This window comes from Agelaius phoeniceus, chromosome 6 (genome assembly GCF_051311805.1).
Source record: "Agelaius phoeniceus isolate bAgePho1 chromosome 6, bAgePho1.hap1, whole genome shotgun sequence".
In the NCBI taxonomy this organism is placed as follows: Eukaryota; Metazoa; Chordata; class Aves; order Passeriformes; family Icteridae; genus Agelaius; species Agelaius phoeniceus.
In genome coordinates, this window is record NC_135270.1 from 26468563 (window position 1) to 26490041 (window position 21479).

General features: G+C 38.8%; 1 protein-coding gene across 1 annotated transcript; it reads left to right on the top strand.

Moving 5' to 3' along the window:
• Positions 1-27: 27 nt before the first annotated feature.
• On the top strand, positions 28-19801 carry CHP1 (calcineurin like EF-hand protein 1). Its single transcript, XM_054634976.2, has 7 exons — positions 28-247; positions 6426-6498; positions 13432-13512; positions 14708-14835; positions 15726-15787; positions 16732-16854; positions 18155-19801. Exons 1-7 carry the CDS (start codon positions 181-183, stop codon positions 18206-18208), a joined length of 588 nt encoding a protein of 195 aa, XP_054490951.1. The 5' UTR covers positions 28-180; the 3' UTR covers positions 18209-19801.
• The last annotated feature ends 1678 nt before the right edge of the window (positions 19802-21479 follow it).

Below are 21479 nucleotides of genomic sequence, written 5' to 3' on the forward strand. Positions count from 1 at the left end.
GGGCGGAGGCGGCGGGCGGGGCCGCGGCAGTCGGTGCGCGCTCGCCTTCCGCCTCAGTGCAGGGGGCGGCCGCGGTCGGGCCTGTGCCGGGGCGGCTGTGGCACCGCCGTCGCCGCTCTTCGGCTGCGTAACTCTTCCCCCGGCCCCTCCCTTCCCTTCCCCTCGGGCCCAGCGGCGGCGATGGGGTCCCGGGCGTCCACTCTGCTGCGGGACGAGGAGATCGAGGAGATCAAGAAGGAGACGGGCTGTGAGTGCGGGGGCCTGAGTGGGGCGGGGCGGGCAGTACGCGGGCTCGGCGGCCGGAGCGGGGCCGCTCGCAGTCCCTGGGGCTGGACAGGCCCTGCCCGGCGCGGCCGCGGCGTTCGCGTCGGGGCAGTGCCCGGTCCCAGCCAGCGCAGCCCCCGGGGCCGGGCATGTGTGGCAGGCCCGCGGAAACCTGGGAAGCGCCTCTCGGTTCCCCCCCACCGCTGCCGGTAGCAGCAGCGAGATCCCAGCGGGATAGAAGGGAAGCAGTGCTCTTGGTGTGTGCAGTATTGTAGTCGGTCAGAGATAACTCCTTGGGTTTTGAAGAGTTGTATGTATTGATGCCTGATGCTGGAGTGTCTCTCAGTTTTTAACCCAGAGAAACTGTCGTTGGATAGTAATTTTTTCCCCCAAGTGTTATTTGTTTTATCGGTTAATGCTAAAGTTGCCGTAAGGGTATTCAGAATGAATGCTGAGTGGTATTTAAACCCTAAAGGAAGTAATGTAACTCACGAGACATAAGTGTTATTAACTAAAAAGAAGTGAAATTCCTGTACTAGTCAGCAACGGGGTGAGCATTATTTAAGCTGGACTCTAATATTTAGATACTTTACCCTACAGTATTTGATCGAGTTATACTGCACAAACATAAAGTACCTTAGAGAAGGTGAAACTCCAGTGTTGTTAATTTGCCTGATAGAATGACTGCCTGAGAGTTCCAGCAAATGATAAGAAATGATTTAGTTCCACTAAATGATAATAAATGCAGGATGCCTTCCTAACTATCTGGGGAGCAGAGGTCATAACATCATAGGTATCACTTTGCTGTTTGTTTCTCCAGGAATGTTCTCAGGTTAACATGCTGTGCCCAGCTTTTCCAATTTTTCTTCTGAGTAAACATTCTGATCTGTTCTTGCTACTTGAAAATGCTTTCTTTGGTTTTCTTTCCAATATAAATGAGACCATATATTCTTCTTAAGTGTTAGTTTATTTGTGTCAGGAAAATGCGCGTCTACAGGAAAGGAGTAGAAGATTAAGAGAGCACTGGAGCTAGTGTAGTGTCAGGCTGAGTGAGTTAACATAGTTTCCATGATCCTTTTTCCATCTGTCATGAAAACCTTCTACAGGAAAGCTGTGATAAACAAGTAGAAATGTCAAAGTCTGTTTATCCAGCAATAACTTTCTATGGCTTTTTTCTTTTTAATCACAAAGATCATGGAGTAAAGGTAGCCTCCTGTCATTTATAAAGATGCTTCAAAATCCAAACCCCAAATCTGGAATATTTTTCCAGAAGGTTTTACATTTTTCCTCATGCTGCTACTTGATTTATTGTCTGTGGTGTTTTATTCCTTAAAGTTTACTTACATGATAGTTAAATAAATACCATTTAGATGGCTATATAGGCATTGTAAGCAATAAATCCACTTGACTCTAGTTAGCCTCTGAATGCTCTTCTTGTATCATCAGAGGGTGATCAAAGTTATGACTGGTGGGTTTCAGCTTTGTGACCTGATGTCCATTCATTTCCCCATGTTTTTATCTAGTAAATTTTATAATTAATACCACTTTGTTAACCAACCATTGCTAATCTCTGACTCATGCTTGCTTGTAAGTCATCACAGTGTGTCTCATTGACGTTATCAATCATTTTCTTCTTCTCCCCAGTCTGTAACTGCAGTTTAGGAATGTGATTTATCTCTGCTTTTTATATTTCTCTAGGTAGATGGAAAATTCCACCAAGATGTTAGCACTGTTATACACTTCATACAGGTGAAAATATTTATACAAGGTGGGGAAAAAACCCAAACAAACACTACTTAACTGGATCGAAGTTCACAGGCAGAATGCTAAGGTAGTGTTACTGAATAGACTTCTGTGGTCTGTTGGAAACTTGATGCTGATGGTACTTTAGCTACTGAAGAGTTTGAGAAAGGGACTTTGTAGACATGAAAAAATCTGGCAGCATTACAAGTCCATCTTGAACTGGTGGTCTGATAAGTGCTCCCAAAGATTCCTTTTTGGCCTCTTTACTGTGAAATGTGTTTTCTACAGTTTGTTTGGGGTAGGTGTGTAGTACTGAGTAGAACCAACTTAACCAATTGGATTGAGTTCAACTGTGGAATTATATAACTTCTGCTCAATTTCATGTAGCACAAAACTGAATAGCTAATGATACTGACATGAGTGAGAAACTGTATGTTAATGTTCTTCAGCAGAACAGATAAAGAACATGTCTTTTAGGACACTAGAGGCATAGTCTTTCAAAAGCTAAGCAATGACACAGTCTCTTGAATGAAATTTGCTTGAATTAAAATTCTTCTCTTTTTTGTGGTAGTGAAAAGCACTTTGTAGGGTAAGTTCAGAGACATGTGCAAAGGTAATGCATGAGGTTCTCAGCAGCAGGTGCGAAGCCTGAAGTTGACAGTCCTAAATCTCACATGGTGTTGTCTGGAAAGTGCTTTGCATTTAAACATTTTGAGATTTGAGCAGGAAAACACCTTGAAGTCATCCTAATTGCTTTGATATTTCATTAACAACTATAAAAAAAAAAAAAACAAAACAAAAAAACAGATGAGAGACCCAAGATGTTGCTTGTCTGCATGCTGTTGCAAGCTTTTGGAAAGCTGTTGGAATGTAACAGTATTCAAACTATTTGGTTCACACCCTTTGTTTCCATGCTTTGAAGCACTCTGCCTAAGGATTAATAATAAATTAATGCTCATACCTTAATTTGGGAGGAAAAAATGTTTGCATGGTAGCAGATAATAGATTTTTCTGATGGATATTTATATATTTTTCCAAGTATATATATATTTTTATATGAGTTTATGCTACTGTTGTAGACAAGAATATGTAATTGCTAAAAGCTTTACAGTGATTTAACATAAGTAAAATAGAGAGAGCAACTCCTAATTTAAAGGTCTTGACCCTAAATTTTTAGGAGGATCTTAGTGGAGTAGCAGTATAAAATGGTGTTTCAGCTAATTTTAAGCCTTAACCGTAGCTTTTGAGTCATAACTTTACAAGCAGTCATAAATTGCAGATCTTAACTCTCCTAGGTATTCAGGAGAATCTTTACTTTGCTTACAAATGCACTGAAAAATGTCCAGTGACACAGCTTTTGTGAGGGATGAGAGCCAAAAGGAAATTACGACAGAAGACAGTGGTGAACCTGAATCATCCTCCTTTTGCACAGAGCTGTGATATGCTTTTTGTCTAGAGTGACGTTAATGAAAATATCACTTCTCCTGTCAACAGCTATGGACTATTTCTCACATACTAGCTGGTACAGCGATGTTCCAAAAATGGAGATGCTGACATCAGTTTGGGAATGGTAGCTGAGTAGAATTCTCATCACCTTCTTTGTTTTCAGGGAGGAGTGGGAGTATGGGACTTCTAATAGATCTAACTCTAGCCTTCTTTTTTTCACCATCAGTTGTTGTTATGGTATCTAAAACATTAAATCAGAAATGCAGAAGGTTGAAGTCTTTAGAGTACTGGTACTTGTTTTCTCTGTGTGTGTTGCTTAACTTGGAAGTGAGCAAGCTGCCCAGTCTTATCGTAGAGAAGTTGCCTGAGGTGAAACTGAACAAATTGCCCAATCCTATGCAAAGAATGCAAGTCGCTGAGGAGACAAAAAGGCGGGGGGGGGGGGGGATGTGTTTGAAAACCCAGTTGCTGGCAGGTCGTGCTAAAGGAGAGAACTGTTGAACCTAAACAAATAAATAGCCTGGAGAAAGAAAAAACAAACCTGAAAAGAAACCTGCCTCACTTGTCACAGATCAAACAGCTAGTGTGCAACTTCTTCCCAAATAAGTTTGAGCAAGTAAGAGAAGCATTGTGCATGTCCTGGTGAAGGCTTTTTAAACTATTTAATCTGAGAATTACAGTAAGTCCTAGTTTAACATTGTAGACAATCACATCTTTACTGAATACACATTAACAGTCAATCAATCTTATTTCATGTATTTATTAAATTTATCAGAAGATACTGAAAAGCCAAGATCTACTGTAGGGCCTTGTGGTTTAACCTCAGCTGGCAACTTAAGTACCACACAGATGCTTCCTTAGTCCCTGTCAGGGTCAGGGTAGAAGCTCGGGGAGAGGGGAGGTAAAACCCATGGGTTGAGATAAAAAGTTTAATAATTGAAATAAAGTAAAATATAATAATAAATTTTAAAATGTCAATAATAACAATGCTAATACTAATTGTAATGAATGAGAAATAACACCCAAGAAAGACAAATGAAGCACAGTACAAGTACTGTACATAGTACAGTACTGTTCACCTCCTGTCGACCAATGCCCAGCCTGTCCCCAGACTGCAATTGGCCCCTCCTGGCCAATCCCCTCCAGAATTGTATACACCGGAAATGATGTTCTGTGAAGATCAGAAGATCCCTTTGGCCTGTTCAGATCAGCTGTTCTGGCTGTGCTCCCTCTCAGCTTTTTGTGCACCTCCTCACTGGCAGAGCCTGGGAAGCTGAGAAGCCCTTGGCTTAGGGTAAGCTCTACCTAGCAACAGCCAAAACAACAGTGTGTTGTCATCGTTACTCTCCTATGAAATCCAGAAACCACAGCACTGTACCAGTTACTAAGAAGAAAATGAACTCCCAGCTGAAACCAGGACAAGTGTTCTTTCAGTGTTAAAGGAATTGCTATTCTATAGAGGTTTATCCCACTCACATCACAGACTAAAGATCTAGTTGTCTAATACCTTAGGTTGTCTAGTACCTTGGTAATGTTGACACAGTTATGCTGAACTTAATATTGCCTTTGTAATTTATGTTTCAAAGTGCAGATTTCAAGTCTGCAATAACTTTCTGCTTGCTTTATAGCTCAACTCCTTCTCAAATTTCTTTAGAAATAGGCTTTTTAATTTTTAATTCCATGTCCTAGAACCTGGAAATTAATTTTCTGAGCAATTGGCACCCAGGTTGGGTGCAAAGGGTTTCAGTGAATGGGGTAACATCAGGCTGGTGACCAGTCACTAGTAGGGTTCTGCAGGGCTCCATTTCAGGGCTGGTTGTTCTCCTCAACATCTTTGATGTTAAGGAGATGTTCTCCTTAATGTCTTTGTAAACAACTTGGATGCAGGACTGGAAGGCATACTAAGTTTGCCAGTGTCACTAAATTGGGAGGAGCTGTTGACTCCCTCGAAGGCAGAGAGATCTTAACAGAGGGCTGGGCACCAAAGTGTTGCTGGTTGAATGCATGATCTAAAAAATACTATTAAAGATTTAATAGTAAATAAAAACAATAAATCTATCTTTGGCTCCAAGTTCTGGAACAAAACGTTCCTCATCTCTGCTCTCTGGTGAACAGTCATAGGACCAGAAGGAAAAGCATGAAGCTGTGACAGGGAAAGTTTAGGCTGGATATTAGGACAAAGTTCTTCACCCAGAGAGTGAATGGGTACTGGAACAGGCTTCCCAGGGAAGGGGTCACAGCACCAGCCTGACAGAGTTCCTTAAATGTTTGGACAGTGTTCTCAGGCACATGAGGATGGTGCTGTGCAGGGTCAGGAGCTGAAGAAAAATGATCCTTCTGGGTCTCTTCCAAGTCAGGTTATTCTCTTATTCTATGAACCCCAAAATGTTCAGATTTCAGCAGTCCTGTAAAGGAAGAAAAGTAAAGTAAAAATTAAAGCCTTTCTGACCACTTGCCAGATGCAGAGAAACTGAGCTCACTTTCTGTCTTTAGGTGGAAAACAGACAATGGGAGTAGAGATAAGCAAAAGTTAAGGAAAGATTCTATAGCAGGGGTCTTTAGTGTCATGAGTGATATAGAGGTTATCAGTGTAGGCTTTGTTCAGATTATTTCTAGCTGTAAAGGAATTAAAGGAAATAAAGTGGAACTGTGAATCAAGTTTTTTTTTTTTTTTTAATTGACGTTTACTGAGTCAAATAACCAAAAATTGTTAAAGATAAAAAATAGAAATGGGTAGAAGACCGAGTTAGACAGATTTTTGAAGAATGAGCTAATTTGTGGATTCTTGACTATTAAGCTGTGATTTATAGCTCATAAAGTCCCTAAATGCTCCTTGTCATGTGCTTTCAATGTAACTGGTTCTACGTGAACTCTTTTTTTGAATACAGCTTCTGGCAACAGCGAAGTTCAGAGGTCTTCTCCTATGAGGAATCATTGACATGCTAATTTGTCATCTTTCTTTTTTTCTTCAGTCTCCCACAGTCAAATCACCCGCCTCTACAGTCGCTTCACCAGCCTGGACAAAGGAGAAAATGGCACTCTTAGGTGGGTAATTCATTCCGCTGTACTTGCATTGGCACATCTGTATTGGTGGCTTGCTGTTGCAGGATGTCTGCCTGTTTTTCTCATTAGTAAATCACTGAGGCTATTGTAACAAGTTTTTTCATAGCTACTGTCTACATGAAAGGTCTAATTTGTTGAGCTGAGGTGCTCTAAGTACCAACTGTCTTTACTGTTGTGTTGAAGGTTTGTAGTAGTTAATAGGAGAAAGTTCAGATTTGGTATTCAGAGTCTTATAAAAATGTTCAGAATTGTGAAACAACACTTTTAGATTGTTATTTCTTACCTTTCTTTTTATGTTGCTTCTACTATTTAATACAAGAATGGTTCTGCTGTGTCATCTTTATCCTGGCTTTCATAAGAAAAAAGATCTATACTTGTCTCTGATATCCAGTGTCTTAAAGCAACACTTGGATCTGCAATCCATTTACTATATTTAATTTTGCACCTCTTGTTGAACACCCATATCTATTAGTATGCTTAAAAATAAAAAAAGAGCTGGAACCAAGTCATTGTGACTAAACAAACATTCTGTTATTTAAAGTGGTAGTGCAGAACATTCTAAGATCTTTAGTGTTTGTTTCCTATCTACAATTCGAAAGCTACAGAAGTAAACTGGTTTCTAACAGTTTAGTCAATTAAATAAAGATGACTCTTTAACTTTATCTGCAAAATATTTTTAATTTTGATGGACCAAGTCTGCTAGAAAATACTATTCCCAACCAAAAGGTAAACTCTGGTGAGATGATGGCCTGTTAAAATATATCCCTGCCTGCTGTCATTCCCTGCCTTTCCTGCTCTCATGAATTTTGTTTCCCATTCACCGTATAGCCACAGTGGCACAGGAAAGCTGGAGAAGAATGCAGGAGAGAGTAGGAAGGAGAAAGGGACATCGTTGTAGCATAACATGAGATCTGGCTCTTACAGAGTTAATTTCTTTCATAGCAGCTCTATCCCAGTCAAATTCAGTGATTCAGGCATCACCTGAGGTTTTGTATGTGATCTTGTAAAATATGACTGCAGGATGCACTATAAACCCAGAAAAGCTATAGGCCTACCTTTAAACCAACCTAACTGTAATGCTGGAATCACCTCTTAAAAGATCAAAGTGGCAAGTTGTAAGATACATGGTCTTTGGCAGTACTTTGGGCTTACTGCAGTTTCCTTTCCTGAAGGAAATGCGCAGTTCCTTCTGGTGCCACGAATTGCTGACTTCTCAGCATTTATGTAATTGGATGTGGAATTGTATGGTAAACAGGACTACAGAGTGATTATTTTGGGTTAAAAATACTCTCCTTCCCTTTTTGCCTTTTGTGTAGGTTTTGAGGCTGATTGACTCCAGTGATTTGGACTGTGGCTGTACTGCTAATATCTAGACTTGCATAGCTGAAGGGATGACTAAATGGATTGTGCACGTAAAAAATTGGCTTGAGATACGATATGCAGGAACTTCCAAAAGCCCGCTCTGACACTTAAACCAATGCATTTAAATTGTAGCATTGGCAATTCTGATGCGGAGATCAACTGATGAGATTGTGGATAAGGTTAATACTCCTTATGTTTAAAATTATTTTGAAAAGAACATTAACAGCCTTTTCAAACTTTATATGTGAATTTAATATTCATTGATGAATAAAGGTGATGGCTACTGAATTAGTCTAGCACAATTTGAACCTAGGATGTGCTCTTCCTCGTCTCTTGCATGTTCTCCAACACTAAATTCACTTACTGAATCCGTAAGGTTTGTATAAATGTCAAAGTGATTGTACTCAGTTTATGTAAGAGGAGTAATTGATTAAATATGCTATGAATGTCTGTTGCACAATGCTTAGTTTCATGGTATTATGCATCAGGAGGAGGCAGACTTCCATTGTTGATAATCATGTAGTACTTAGGAAAGGAAGTGGAGGTTGTTTGGGAAATCCTAGCAACCGTGTGTATTACGATCCCTTGACTTGCAGTCTTGCCCCCTAAGCACAGCCCACTCTCAAACATGTCTGACTTAAGAGTGGCATTCAATTTTTTAAACTTGTTCTGGTACTCTCAAAATGTGGTTTTGTAAGTTTAAGTAATAGATAACTACTTCCTGAAAAATAGATTCAGGAGAGAGCAAGAACTACAGCTTGGAAGGTCATAGATGTTGGTTTCTGAGATACGGATCAAAGAGAACTTGATGCTTTAAGACAAGTAAGAAGAAGTTATCACTTGCTTACTACCACCAAACAGTTTAGAGGGTATGTCTTCCGTTTGTTTCCTGTGAGCAAGATTTATTGTTTCCGTAAGGATGACTTGCACCTTTGATTTACAAATCAAACATGACAAAATCACTCATGTGACCATGATTAGGAAAAGAAATGTCAGTCAGTTCTTTATGGCATGAAATAAATCTTTAAATGTGTACCACATTTCTGAAGAAGGGCAAAGTAAAGAGTACTTTGTACAGAAAATCTGATAGATGATGATTAATCCTGGTAGTTCTGGAACTATAATCAAAAGCAGAAATCTTTCATAGCCAGATATTTCTATCCAGTGTACTTATGTGCAATTTCAAGGTACTTTGTTTTTAAAGAGTTACAGAAATGAAATATTAGAGATGGTTATTGATAAAGACAAAGCTTGGTCTTCAAAAAGTTTTTGGTTTTTGCTTCCTTTTTTCCCCCTCACATATTTATTCTCTAAGTGACTACAGCCATTTTTACCTGTAAAGATAAAAATATCAGGTTTACCTTCACCTTTCTTTAAAAGTGTAGAAAAATTTTGTAATTTTCCTTAGCTTCACTTTTTCTAAACAAAATGAGTTTTCTAAACAAAACCATGTTGGAAAAGACAAGACAAAACTGTTCTTGAAAATTCTTTTGTCACCTTTGATTTAAATATTGTGACATGCAGAGTTGTCAAAACAAAAGATTGATACCCTTGGTTGTCCATAGCTACATCTAAATTGTGAAATCTGGAATATACTTGTTCAGTTTACATCCTAACTATAGCTCAGGAGGAAAAGAGTGCATGTTTCCTCACTTACATGCTGATTTCCAATATGGGGAAATAGTATAGCATGAACAGGGCAAGTATGTGATTGCTTAGTGAGTCTTCCTGTTGGGCTGGTACTGCAGCGTACACCACACAAGAATACCTTTGTTCCAAAGCTTATCAACTAGTAAGTAGCTCTAGACAGACATATAGAGAGCTGTAAAAGGAGGTACTTATGTACACTGCAATCTTTGCCTGTAACTTTTGTATGGAACCTCCCCTTAACAGTAGTTTCTCGGGCACTGGGGAAAAGACAGGTTAAGCACTTGAGAAGTGGTTTTTACTGTACAGTAATTGATATAGCCTGGTAAGCATAGAAGAAGGAAGGATCTGAAAGCTGGTAGCTACAGAGAATAGACACACTGAGCTGTTTATACATGTCTTGTGTTTATGAAAGCTGTTCACACATGTCTTCTGGAGAACTTCAGAAAGCCTCTGATCCTGAGAGAAGGGTAACATGAGCCAGCCAGCCCATCTGTCAGTCTTTGTCAGCTGACTGAACCATCTGGGTCTGGAAAGATGTCAGGCTTGGTCTTAGTAGTTAAAACAGATACTTCAAGATTGCAAAACGTAAAAGCTAGCTCTGTGAATGTGGAATTCTTTACTTTTGCTCAAGCAAATGCAAAGCATTTTTAGCTTTATCTAAAATAGAAAAGACAGGAAGGATATGGGTTTGGATTGGAAAAGACAGGGTACAAGAATAGTCTATACTTGCATCTTCAACCACACTTTATGCATGCTGCCTTTTTTCTTCCCTTCCTTATTGCTCATCTAATTATCAGCTTTTTACATACTCCTTGGCCTTACATTTATGAACCAATTAGTGCTGTGATAGTTAAGCAACTTTTAACATTTGCATAGAGCATGCGTAAGGATGGAGTTAGATGAGATGGATGACACAATCCTGAAGGGCGGGGATATTGGTATTCTTTCCCCATAACTTCTCCAGGCTGCCAGCACCTCATTGTCAGCTGTGGTGCTCTTAGACTTTTTTGAACTGCCTCAAGTTGTGAATTCAACAGAAAGCTAATTGGAGAGGGGGAAGGTAGGGAGTTTTTTATAGGGGATACATTAGACCATCAAAAGGTTAGATGAATGCAAAGCTGATGCTAGCAAAGGGAATGGAGCAATGGAACCTCTTCAGCAGTAAGCTCTTAAATATTTTTGACTAATTTGCATAATACGCCTTACTGCTTTTAGTTATTTCCCTTCTTCAAGTCATTTCTTGTTACCTGTATAGTCTGGGCATCTTTTCTTTCCTCTACCACTTCTGATGCTCATATATATGGGAGTTTTTTCCTTTCCATTATTTTACTTTCCCTCAGCTCTAGATACCCCTCCTCATCCCTGTCACCCTGAACAAATCGAACAGCGTTTTGCTAACATCTAGAAGTAACAGGAGAATGAACAACCAGAAACAGAAGGAAAAAAAGGGTCTTGTAGGCTTTTTGCAGTCTTTAGAATCAGGCAGAACTACCTTTACAGTAGGGATCTGCTCTGTGTCTTGGAGAGAATACTCATGCTTAGGAACACTTGTCTTGCTTAGACTCTAGAAATTCTTAGCTGCAAATGACATCTAATTGTGAATACACTGGCGTATGTATTAAATGGTTGGCCTACATAATGTCCACATGCAATTAAAGGTGGCTTTGCCTGTTGCATTTAAGCAAAGATTTCATAAGAGCCAGGTTCATGTAAGGATACCTTAGAGGAGCCTTGTTGCCCATGAACACAGAAGAAGTAGAGGGTATTAAATTTCATGTAAGTGCCAGCTTCAGCCAGGTGAAGTTGGTCCCTAATGACTGCAGGAAAGCTTAGCTTTATAAAGTGAGAATAACTTGCCTCACATTCATTTGCTTTTATGGCTGTTGCAGCTATTTCAGTTATAACACTCACTCAGTAATGTGCTCTTAATAAGCAAAAGTGCTCTACTGCAACCCTGATAATGACAGGACAAATAGATTTGAAACCAGGGAATTATTTGTGGTTAATTGTTAATCTCCTGTTAGAAAACAGAATCACTGGAGGCTGAATACTAAAAAGTCATTATATGCAAGTAAAAGTTTCTGAAGGATTAGGATTTTGGTCTACATGGAAGAGAGAGCAGCTGCTGCTTTTAGGTTATAAAGTTAGCATTGACATTGAAGTTCTGCTGTTAAAATACTGTTATTAGGACATAGGCTTTCCACAACACTGCATCTCCTGCTTAAATCATTAATGCATACTTTGCCCTTCGGCAATAGCTTAAAATGCTGCAGTCCTGAAGGGCCTGGTAACAAGTTGATCATGCTAAACAGATGTTAACTTTGCCTATTAAAAATAACACGGGACCTGGTCAGAGAAGTTTGCTGGGATAACTTAAAAATATGGTCAGGTCACTCTGTTAGAAGTTCAGACAGTTTAACCAGATGCACTGTAATAAGGATTCTTAACAGTGCTGTGGTGGTGACTGGGTGCAAAAAGTGCTTTAGAATACATTTAAAACTAGAACATTTTGCTTCTCTGCCTTTCCCAAGCTAGACTGGTGGTAAAGTCAGCCAATTTCTTTTTTACCCTTTAATATCACAGCAATATAAAAGGCTTTTATATTTAAATTATCTCAAAATTTGGTTGTGTTTACTTTACTAAGCCAAGTTTTTGGTTTAATGATGCCATGAGTCAGACCTTGTTGCCAGTTTAGTTAGTGAGCATAGTTTTGAAAATTCAGTAATCAAGTTTGAGACTTTGACCTCAATTTCAAAACCAGCAAGACTGCATTTGGCTTGAAGGGAACTGCCAGTATTTCTGGAGATTGGGCAGGAAACGTTAAGTTACACATCCAGACAGAGCAGGGTGCAAATTTAACCCCCTTGCTGTTTGCAGTTTAAAATCTAGATGATTATGAAGTGCATCTTGAACTAACTGATAAGTTGCTGTTTTCTGTTGTAAGGAAAAACAAACCAAGCAAACCTGCTCACTAAGATACATTTGGTGTGTTTGCCTTGGTCACACCAAGATTACCCACTCTGCTGTCACTGACAGTCTGTCAGGTTGAAAGAAAAGAGAAAATCTTAGTGCAATTCTAATAGGAGAATTAAGCCTGTGTTCATGTCATACTGTTCTAAAATGTGTATGCAGTACAGCTCATGATGTCTTTCAGATCAGAAGAATAATAGTGTAAGCATAGCTGTGTTTATATTGTGCTGTGTACAAATAATCATGACTAGAAAATAGAATGGCTGGCAAGAGCAGTGAGTGTTTGCCTGTACTGGTGAAATTATATCTGGTGTACAGGTACCTGTAAAAGTGTAACATTGCTAGTTTAAAAGAGGAATACTGCTTGGTTGAAGCGAAAATAATCTGAAATTTGGTATTTATAATAAGATTTATTGCATAAACAAACAAAAAAAATCTATCAGAACAGGCTAATGACATACAGTATGCTTAAAGAAGTATGGTATTCTTCCAGAATCTGAAATAAGGCAGTCTAGAAAAGTCATGACAACTCATATGATTAAGTACCAAAATAAGTATTTAAAAACTCCAATGAATATTTTCATTGAGCCAGAATTTCTTTCAAAACAACTTCAGAAGCTTTCCTTTTCTTATATTGCAAACTAGTTGGCATCATTACAGTGAAGTTTCTAGCACAAATGATGTTAGTGTCTGAGAAATGTTGTTAACATGATAAATGAGCACTGCTAGTTTGTAATGCAATACAGGTTTAGCATTGTCTTTTATTTTGCCATTAGTCATAAAGAAAACATGATTAAAAAAGTTGTATTTTCAAAATCACCAAATGTCTTGCTGCAGAAATAGGATTCCACTGATGTTTTACTGTAAATTCTTTTTAAGCAACTTCTCTGACTTCAACTTTATGCTGACTGGTTGTGTTCTTGCTTTCCTTAGCCGTGAAGATTTCCAGCGGATTCCAGAGCTTGCCATCAATCCACTCGGAGACAGAATTATCAATGCCTTCTTTCCAGAAGGGTGAGTTTCAACAAACTGAATTTATGAGCATGCCCAAAATTTGTGGTTTGTCAGAAGTTTTCATAGAAGTGAAATGCTGATAGTTAAAGCACAGAATTTGGATTGACTAATACCTGAATACTTCAAACTTGCCATGAAGTGTATGTGGGTACATAATTTCCTCAGCATATTTTAATTCTCTTAATGAGAAATACTTTACAACTTTACAAGACTTTTTTGGGCTTTATTTATTGACAAACTCAGGCTCCTGTCACAGTTTTCCACTCTTCTTCTTAAACTACTGAACACTTAGGAAGAAATTCCTGGCCGTGTATAGAATTTGGTTCTTAAAGCAAACTTGTATCAACACTATTCTGTGCAAAGCAGCATTACAATTAACTAATTTGGTCTTACTGTATCTGATATAGTAACTGTACCATTGTTATTACATTGTCTTTTGGTTGGTTGATTTTAGGTTTTTATTACATTTAGACATAGATTTTGACACTTGTAACACAAATCCAAAGAGATGATCAAATTTTCAATATTGTCTCTCTTCATTATGCCTCTCTGGATTGTCCTATGGAATCTCTTGAACACAGTTGCTACTACTGATTGATGAAGGTTGGATTGTCTGATCAAGTCATAATAACAGCTAAAACCAGGCAGGGTTTACTGAACAGAAACAAGGCATCCTGGGAAGTACTTACATGGCTGGTCCCCACAGAAACTAGAGAACTCTTTGTCAGAGAGCACTGAGCAATGACAGCCCCACAGGCAGGGGCCAAGAGTGACAGCAAAGTTGGAAGGGGCGCTGTACTTGCTGAAGAAGGGCACACACCTGAACACAAAAGCAGAGCAGGCCCAGTGACTGCAGTCAGGTCGGCCAGTCTGACAGTGCTGAAACTGTATCAAGTCAATCCAGATCAGCAAGATAGCTCAGGCACGGTTAAGGGTGAGGGCTTCAGCTTAAATAGATTTTGCAGGTCAGGGAAGGAGAGCCCTCAGTAAGATTTCTCACAGCTTCTGGTTTTTTACACTTCATACTTTGTAACAGCACAATCCCAGCGTGCAACAGCATAGGCAGCCAAACCCTGGGGAGGTGAGAATAAGAGTTCACATGGTCTAGGTGCTTTGGATATTAATAGTCTTCCTCACTGAAATGAAGAGCTTGTATAAGGTATGCCAAAAACTGACCCGCTGAATTCTTACACAGAGAGGACCAGGTGAATTTCCGTGGATTCATGAGGACACTAGCCCACTTCCGACCCATAGAAGATAATGAAAAGAGCAAAGACCAGAATGGACCAGAACCACTGAACAGCAGAAGTAACAAGCTCCACTGTAAGAAATATGAACCTTCCTATAGAATCAATTATTTTTCCATCTTCTTTTTGGTTGGGTTGGGGTTTTTTTTCCCCCTTAGGATTGGAGGGAAGTGGCTTGAGATTTCCCGCACAGTTATTTCCTGTGGAATGATCTCTTCTAATGCCTAATCTTTTGAAAAGCTTACTTGGAACCTTATCTGTTCAGAATGTCAGCAATTGAGCCATTGTTTTATTAGAATTTGGTGGAATTAGTTGACTCTTGAGTAATATACATACTTTGCAAGATGTCTCATAACAGAAGTGTGTTTCAAAATGGTTTGTATCAAAATTATTTCAGATTTAGAAGCCACATCCCATACATGAATAAGTGTTTATGCTTATTTTTCCAGTACTTCCATATAATTCTGCTTTTTTTCCCCACCTTCAGCTGAGTACTTTCCCAAGTATTGGATATCTGCCTACAGTTTATGAGCAGAATGCTCTTTCTTGCTAATCAAAGTTTGCAACAGTCCTCACACTTAAAATTTGTCATGTCTCATCCAGAATATAGTCAAAAAGAAGGAATGATCATGTAAAAATGGTTGGCTCTGAAATTAAAGGTCTGAATGTATCCTAGTGATAATTATTCTTCCATGACATGAGGTTTTTAGGAAATATCCTGCAAGCAGAGTGCTAGTGAACAAAAAAATTTTCCATTATTGGCAGTAATGCTGTTCCTGTGTGTACTAACAATACTTTATGGAACTGAGGATGAGTTTTATGGTGAATTAAAATTCTAAGCTAATTCTCTTAAAATAATTTACAAGTACTTAGTTTGTTGGTTTTCTTGCAGATACATCTATTATTATGAATATAAATAACATCACTTGAATTTAACTGTTTCTTCTCTTTCTTTCTTATCTATAGTTGCCTTTCGATTATATGATCTAGATAAAGATGACAAAATTTCCAGGGATGAGCTTCTCCAGGTAAATAGTACAGGGCTGATTTGAATGACTCAGTCATGATGATCTCTGTCACTTCATACCCACTTAGAAGAGGGGAGTTGCAACGGTTTTCTCAAAAGAGCTGCTGGAGTAATGTGGTGGCTTTGCTTACCTCTGCCTTAAAGCTTTAAATATAGTATGGGAATTTATTCTTATTTGGTAGGCTAGGCAGATACTTTGCTAGTGGCACCTAAACACTCAACAAATATACTAAGCTCCTTAAAAACTACCTTCTGTAACTTTCAAAGGTGCTTCTAAAAGGATTTCAAAAGGACAGTCACTGAGGTGGATTAGGTTGTTTGCCTGATCCTCTGTGCATCCTCTGTACACAATAAAACTTCTTGAAATTGCAGCAAAGGTAATCAAAGTTCATCAGTTCTGCATATGTATGAAACTAGGCTTGTGCTAGGAGTAATTACATGCTACTAATCCTGGGAAGCACACATGGCAATTTGTGGTTCCTGATGTAAGAAAAGGATTGCTTTTGACTGGAACTGCCCTCTTCTATCTGCTCAGAAAATGCTTTACTGAATGTGGAGGGTAACGTTCAGGCACTGGACCATGTGCCTTCAAGATTCCTGTAGGCAAACATCTCAAACAGCAGATACTCAATCAAATGCTGGTATGTTTTCTGGGGGAAAAAGTAGAAGCATTGGACAAAATTACTCATTCCTAGTTCCAAAAATTTTCTCTTGCTTCTGCCTTTTCCTGCTGCCTAGTGAAAAAGTGGGATTCTTTGTCAGTGGTGGCTGCAAAAGATACCTGTATTTCCTGAAAGACTTGATGTACAAAGGACAACAGAAGTCTGGCTAGAAATTAATTCAGTGAAAAATCTTGTGTGGTGTTATTTTGACAGTACACATAAAAAGAAAACACTAAGAATGCTTCTGTTCCTATGTCAGTGATGGTTATTTTGTATGCTACAGGTATTACGGATGATGGTTGGTGTAAATATTTCTGATGAACAGCTGGGCAGCATTGCTGACAGGACAATCCAGGAAGCTGATCAAGATGGAGATAGTGCCATCTCCTTTGCAGAATTTGTAAAGGTTTGTAAACTATGTTTTTAATGACTAAGTGAAGCTGCTCAGTAATGAGCAAATCGTTCAGACAAATGCAAATGGGAACAGAGAGGAAGTCATTGAAATAGTTGTGCCTGCATTTGGGCAAAGCCGCCTGCTAGCTTTTTAATCCCTTTATTAGTCATGTTTTGGTTTTTTAATACTGTCAGGGTGCTAATAATTAGTCCACATATTTCTTTATACTCTTAATTAAAGCTACAGCCCTGAATATACTGAAGAACTTTCACTTTTTGTTTTGCAGCTTCTTTCTACGCAAGTAACCTGACTATCACAGTTAGAACAGGTTAATTCTTCTGCTGTAATAGCACTGATCAGCTTTCACGGGTAGATTTCATCTGCTAGCAACACAACTAATACTGGTATTCAAGGTCCTAGCTCTGGTACTTTGAATTACATGTTGTGATAGTCTGAAATAGGTAATAGTAGGGAGCCATTTTAGATAGTCAGTGGAGAAAGTTATCCTGTAGCAGAGTAATTTCACCTATCTAAGGGGATACTATTGACAAGAGGAACTAGGCTTGGAGATAACAAAAAGGCAACAGAAACAAGTTGCAACATGGGAAATTGTGGTTTGCTCCAAGGAAAACATTTTACGAGGAGGATGGTCGTAGCTTCTGAAAGATGTAGAACTTTCTTCCTTGGACATACTTAAAGCTTAACCAGGACAAAGCCCTGAGCAACCTGATTCAGTAGGCCCTGCTTTAAGTAGGAATTGAGGGATTGGACTGAAAGACTTCCAGAGGTCTCATCAAACATAAATTACTTTCATCTTGGAGCACTGAAGTCTGCTGCCTGAAATAGCCTGGAGCAGAGTAATGTCTTCATGCCTCAGTGTTAATAGCAATTTAGTGAATGAATTTGCCACCCCAGTTTTACAATGATCTACATTAGTGGTGCTCTGGTCTTGATTTTGCTCTTCAATGATTGCTCAAATCCCTTTCTATACTCCATTCTCCCTTGTGTTTCCTGGCTGGACATTATGCTACACAGTCTAGTTTTGGAAATCCAGGCCTTTCTGTGCTGTTGGCAGACTGAAACCACACGAGTTACATTTTGATTGGCCTTCTTGTGGCTTTGATGGCTAAGTTCCTTCCCTTGGATGGACCTTAGCCCACAATGAGAAACAGCAGTCTCCATCTAGATGAAGGACTGGCATGCTGAATTGAAGACATCCCACGTTCCTGCCCATTCCCTCACTACTAGAATAAGAAACCTTGTAGGAGAGATGTACAGTAACTTAAGTAGCTGTTTCTCAATTTTATTGCAGGTTTTGGAGAAGGTGGATGTAGAGCAGAAAATGAGCATTCGATTCCTTCACTGATGGATGGAGAGCCTATTCCTTTCTACTCCAACTATGTAATGAATAGAACTTCATTTTCTCCTTAGCACCATACCCCAGAGCATTGCTACTGGTGCATATACAGTACATCTCCAACCCCTCCCTGATTTGTTCTACCAATGTGAACATTCCCTGTGCAACAGGAACGAAGGGAAATGGCTACCATGCAACTTGGAAAAGGAGCTTTTTTTAATGCTGTCCATGCTGGGTTTTTTGCCCTTTTTCTTGTCTCCTTCTGCACTACCGTTTTAGTAAAAATGTCTCTCCTTAAACACTACTGTTTAATCTACAAACTGATTCTTCTGAGCTCTGAATCTGAGAATAGAAAAACAGGAACGTGCCACAGAAGTGCCCTCTGAAACATTTCAGAGACAAGCATCTACTCAAATACTAGGTGCATTGATAATTCACTTTTGCCACATTACAGCTGCCTTTTTTTAAAAAGTATTGTATTTTTGCCCCTTTCCCATTTGGCTCTTTACATGCAGACTTGTTTCTTCAGTGCTTCTAAGTCTGCCTTTTACTTGAGAACTTCTCAATTTCTATGGCTGCATTGTACAACTAGCACAAATGCATGATGATAGCCAAGAGTACTTTAAAGTACTGTGAATAGATTTTGTTCTTTGTGGAATGAATTCTCGGGGACAATAGTAGAATCTATGGTGGTAGATTTTCTGGGACAGGTTGTGGTATTCTCAAAAGGAATAGGAAATCTGCACTATGTCACTTGAACTGTTCTAGCAGCAGAGGCAGAAACTTGTTTCTTTCCTTTGCATAGCTTGCAGGCTTGACAGCTGGTGGACCATGAAGTGTCCTCTCCAGATTGTTTTCGTCTAAGATCCCTCCCCTCATCAGGGTGGTTTTGCTTCTGAAAGTGTAAATTTGTGTACCAGTGTACAAAATGCAAGAAAACCAGTCGTGCTAAAATCTGGATTTGTAGTTCTGTAACTGCCCCTGGTAACAGTGTCGTGAAACACGAAATTGTGAAACTTGATTTTATAGGGTTTTTTCCCCAATTATAGTGGCCTGCATAATGAGTAATTATTTATATTTTCCAGTATGAAAGTCCTAGTCTGTTATATTTGTGTTGAGGGTGGTAGCTGTATTTAAGAAAGCTCTGGTATAAGAATACAATTTGGGAAAGATCATATTATCCCAAATATTTCAGAATGTATTTCTATACAAATCTCTTTGCAAGTGTAAGATGATTAACACTATTAATGTAACGATGATAAATTAAAGAGATCGGAATCCTTGAAGGTTCAATAGTAACAATTTTCTGTGGCTAGATTGACAAATGATCTCGTGTAGTTCAGCTGGAGCATTCCACAATCTGGGAGATACTTCCAATAAAACCAAAAAATCCTGGGAGCTTGTTTGTTGAAGAATCGGTGTTATAACTGCTTCTCTGTCATGTGTTAACGTTTCTATAAATACTTACCGGTCTCAAAACTACTGTTAAATGTGCATTTCCTTTTTTCTCAGTTCCTTCAATCATCACTTTCGTTGAAAAATAACATGCAAGTCTCTGAAGGATTTTTGATTTGTTATAAATAAAGAAATTCAAAAGTAAAATGTTGCACTTCATAGTTTTGCAGAGTGCAGCACAGTTCCAGAAAGAAATGTAAATTAAAAAGCTCTATTCTGTATGAGAAAGAAACATTATACTTTTATAACTGCCTCATGTAAAATAGGAATGTAACAGTACTAATGAAAAGTAAAAATTGCTTGTAGCTTTGTGATTTGCTTAGAAGTAGGTGTTGCTGTCTTCTGACACTATAGTTGTAACCTACAGTTGTGCCTTATTGTCCCAGTGAGACTGGATATTGTATTTATCAATCCATAAATAAACCTTCTGTATAAACAAAAATCAAAATCAAACCATCCCCCAGCTCTTCCTGTAGGGCAACCAACTATCCTTTAATTACTGGAAAAGCTAAATACCAGTAAGAATGGTGCTAGCAGGTCTTACAGATCAGTTTCTTGTAACTGAGCTTATTTTCAGAGTCTTGATAATCCTTTCTTCTGCTTGCAGAAACCAGTGAATGTCCTCTTCTGAGCTCCAGAAGAGGACACACAGACATTTTGTGACATTTGTTCCTACAAGCTCGCACCTCAGATGTCAGAGATTTTTGCTAATGTGCTTGAAGGTGAACACAAATAGTCTAACACATGTACCACAAAAAATCCCCATAACACAATTGATCAAAGAACAACCAACCTTCCTACAATAAAAGAAAGATTCTCAACTACCAGAATCTAACTTCGCCATTAGCAGAATAAATCACGTGTAAATAACTATCTTACTCAATATTCTGAAAACTATATATATATAACATATAGTTTAAAAGGTGGTAGACAGTAAGAGGAGTTTTAGAGACCTGAGCTCTTAAATTTTTTAAATTTAACTAAGCTGTAGAGATACAAGCAGATTTCCACTAAAGTAATATTTTTGGCATACCTGATTCTTATAAAAGTATTTTGTCTTGATAAAGATCATCTTGAAGGTGAATGTGTTGGCAGCTCAGAGACAGAGCTACTTAATATTTCATCTTTGTCTTTTGAAAAGTAGTACAAGGGATAGAATTTTAAATACAGATGAACCATTCTCCAGTCTACTGAGGGAGAGTCTTATTTTCAAATCTGCAGCCAGGAGTTTATGTTGAGGCTGGCTGGAGGCTTGTCTGCAGAACTATGTGGTTGCGGCTGGTTACCAGAGTATTGTGAAGACCGTAGAAAGCAGAAATAGGTTTGATATCTAATCAGTACTGAAACCTATAGGCCCCTTATCTTGGCAACAACTGGGAAAAGAAAAGAATCGAAATACAGGATTTGACTCATGAAGAGCAGGGGTAAAAATTATGTTCGGTAATTGTAGAATGGAACATAAAAACGTGTTTGTGGTTCTTTGAAACTGGAGCTTTGCTTGCAAATAGAATGTGGGCATAGTAGTGAAGTTAGCAAAAGCGTTTAATTCCCGTCTGCTCTAAAACGTGACGCCGCAGAAAAGCGTTGTATTAAATGTTTGAACACACGTGTTAAGATTTCGAGCTAAATGGTTTGTAGTAATGTGGGATGAATCACGGTGAGACGGGGGTGTTTCTCGAGAGTTTTCTGAATGGGTACGTACTCCTCTTCACACTCTTCAATGCATCCACCCGTCAGCTTGAAGTGCAAAATTACCGCTGCTAAAAAAAATTTAAAAAAAAATTACGGATGACAAAAACCCGGCAGAATGACTGAAGGCAGAACG

What these genes read in the sequence shown, in the direction of transcription:
- CHP1 (XM_054634976.2), top strand. Translation starts at nt 181, where the DNA reads ATGGGGTCCCGGGCGTCCACTCTGCTGCGGGACGAGGAGATCGAGGAG. An exon ending in GATCAAGAAGGAGACGGGCT is followed by an intron (nt 248 to 6,425) that starts GTGAGTGCGGGG and finishes TTTTTTCTTCAG; the next exon opens with TCTCCCACAGTCAAATCACC. An exon ending in CAGAAGTAACAAGCTCCACT is followed by an intron (nt 14,836 to 15,725) that starts GTAAGAAATATG and finishes TCTTATCTATAG; the next exon opens with TTGCCTTTCGATTATATGAT.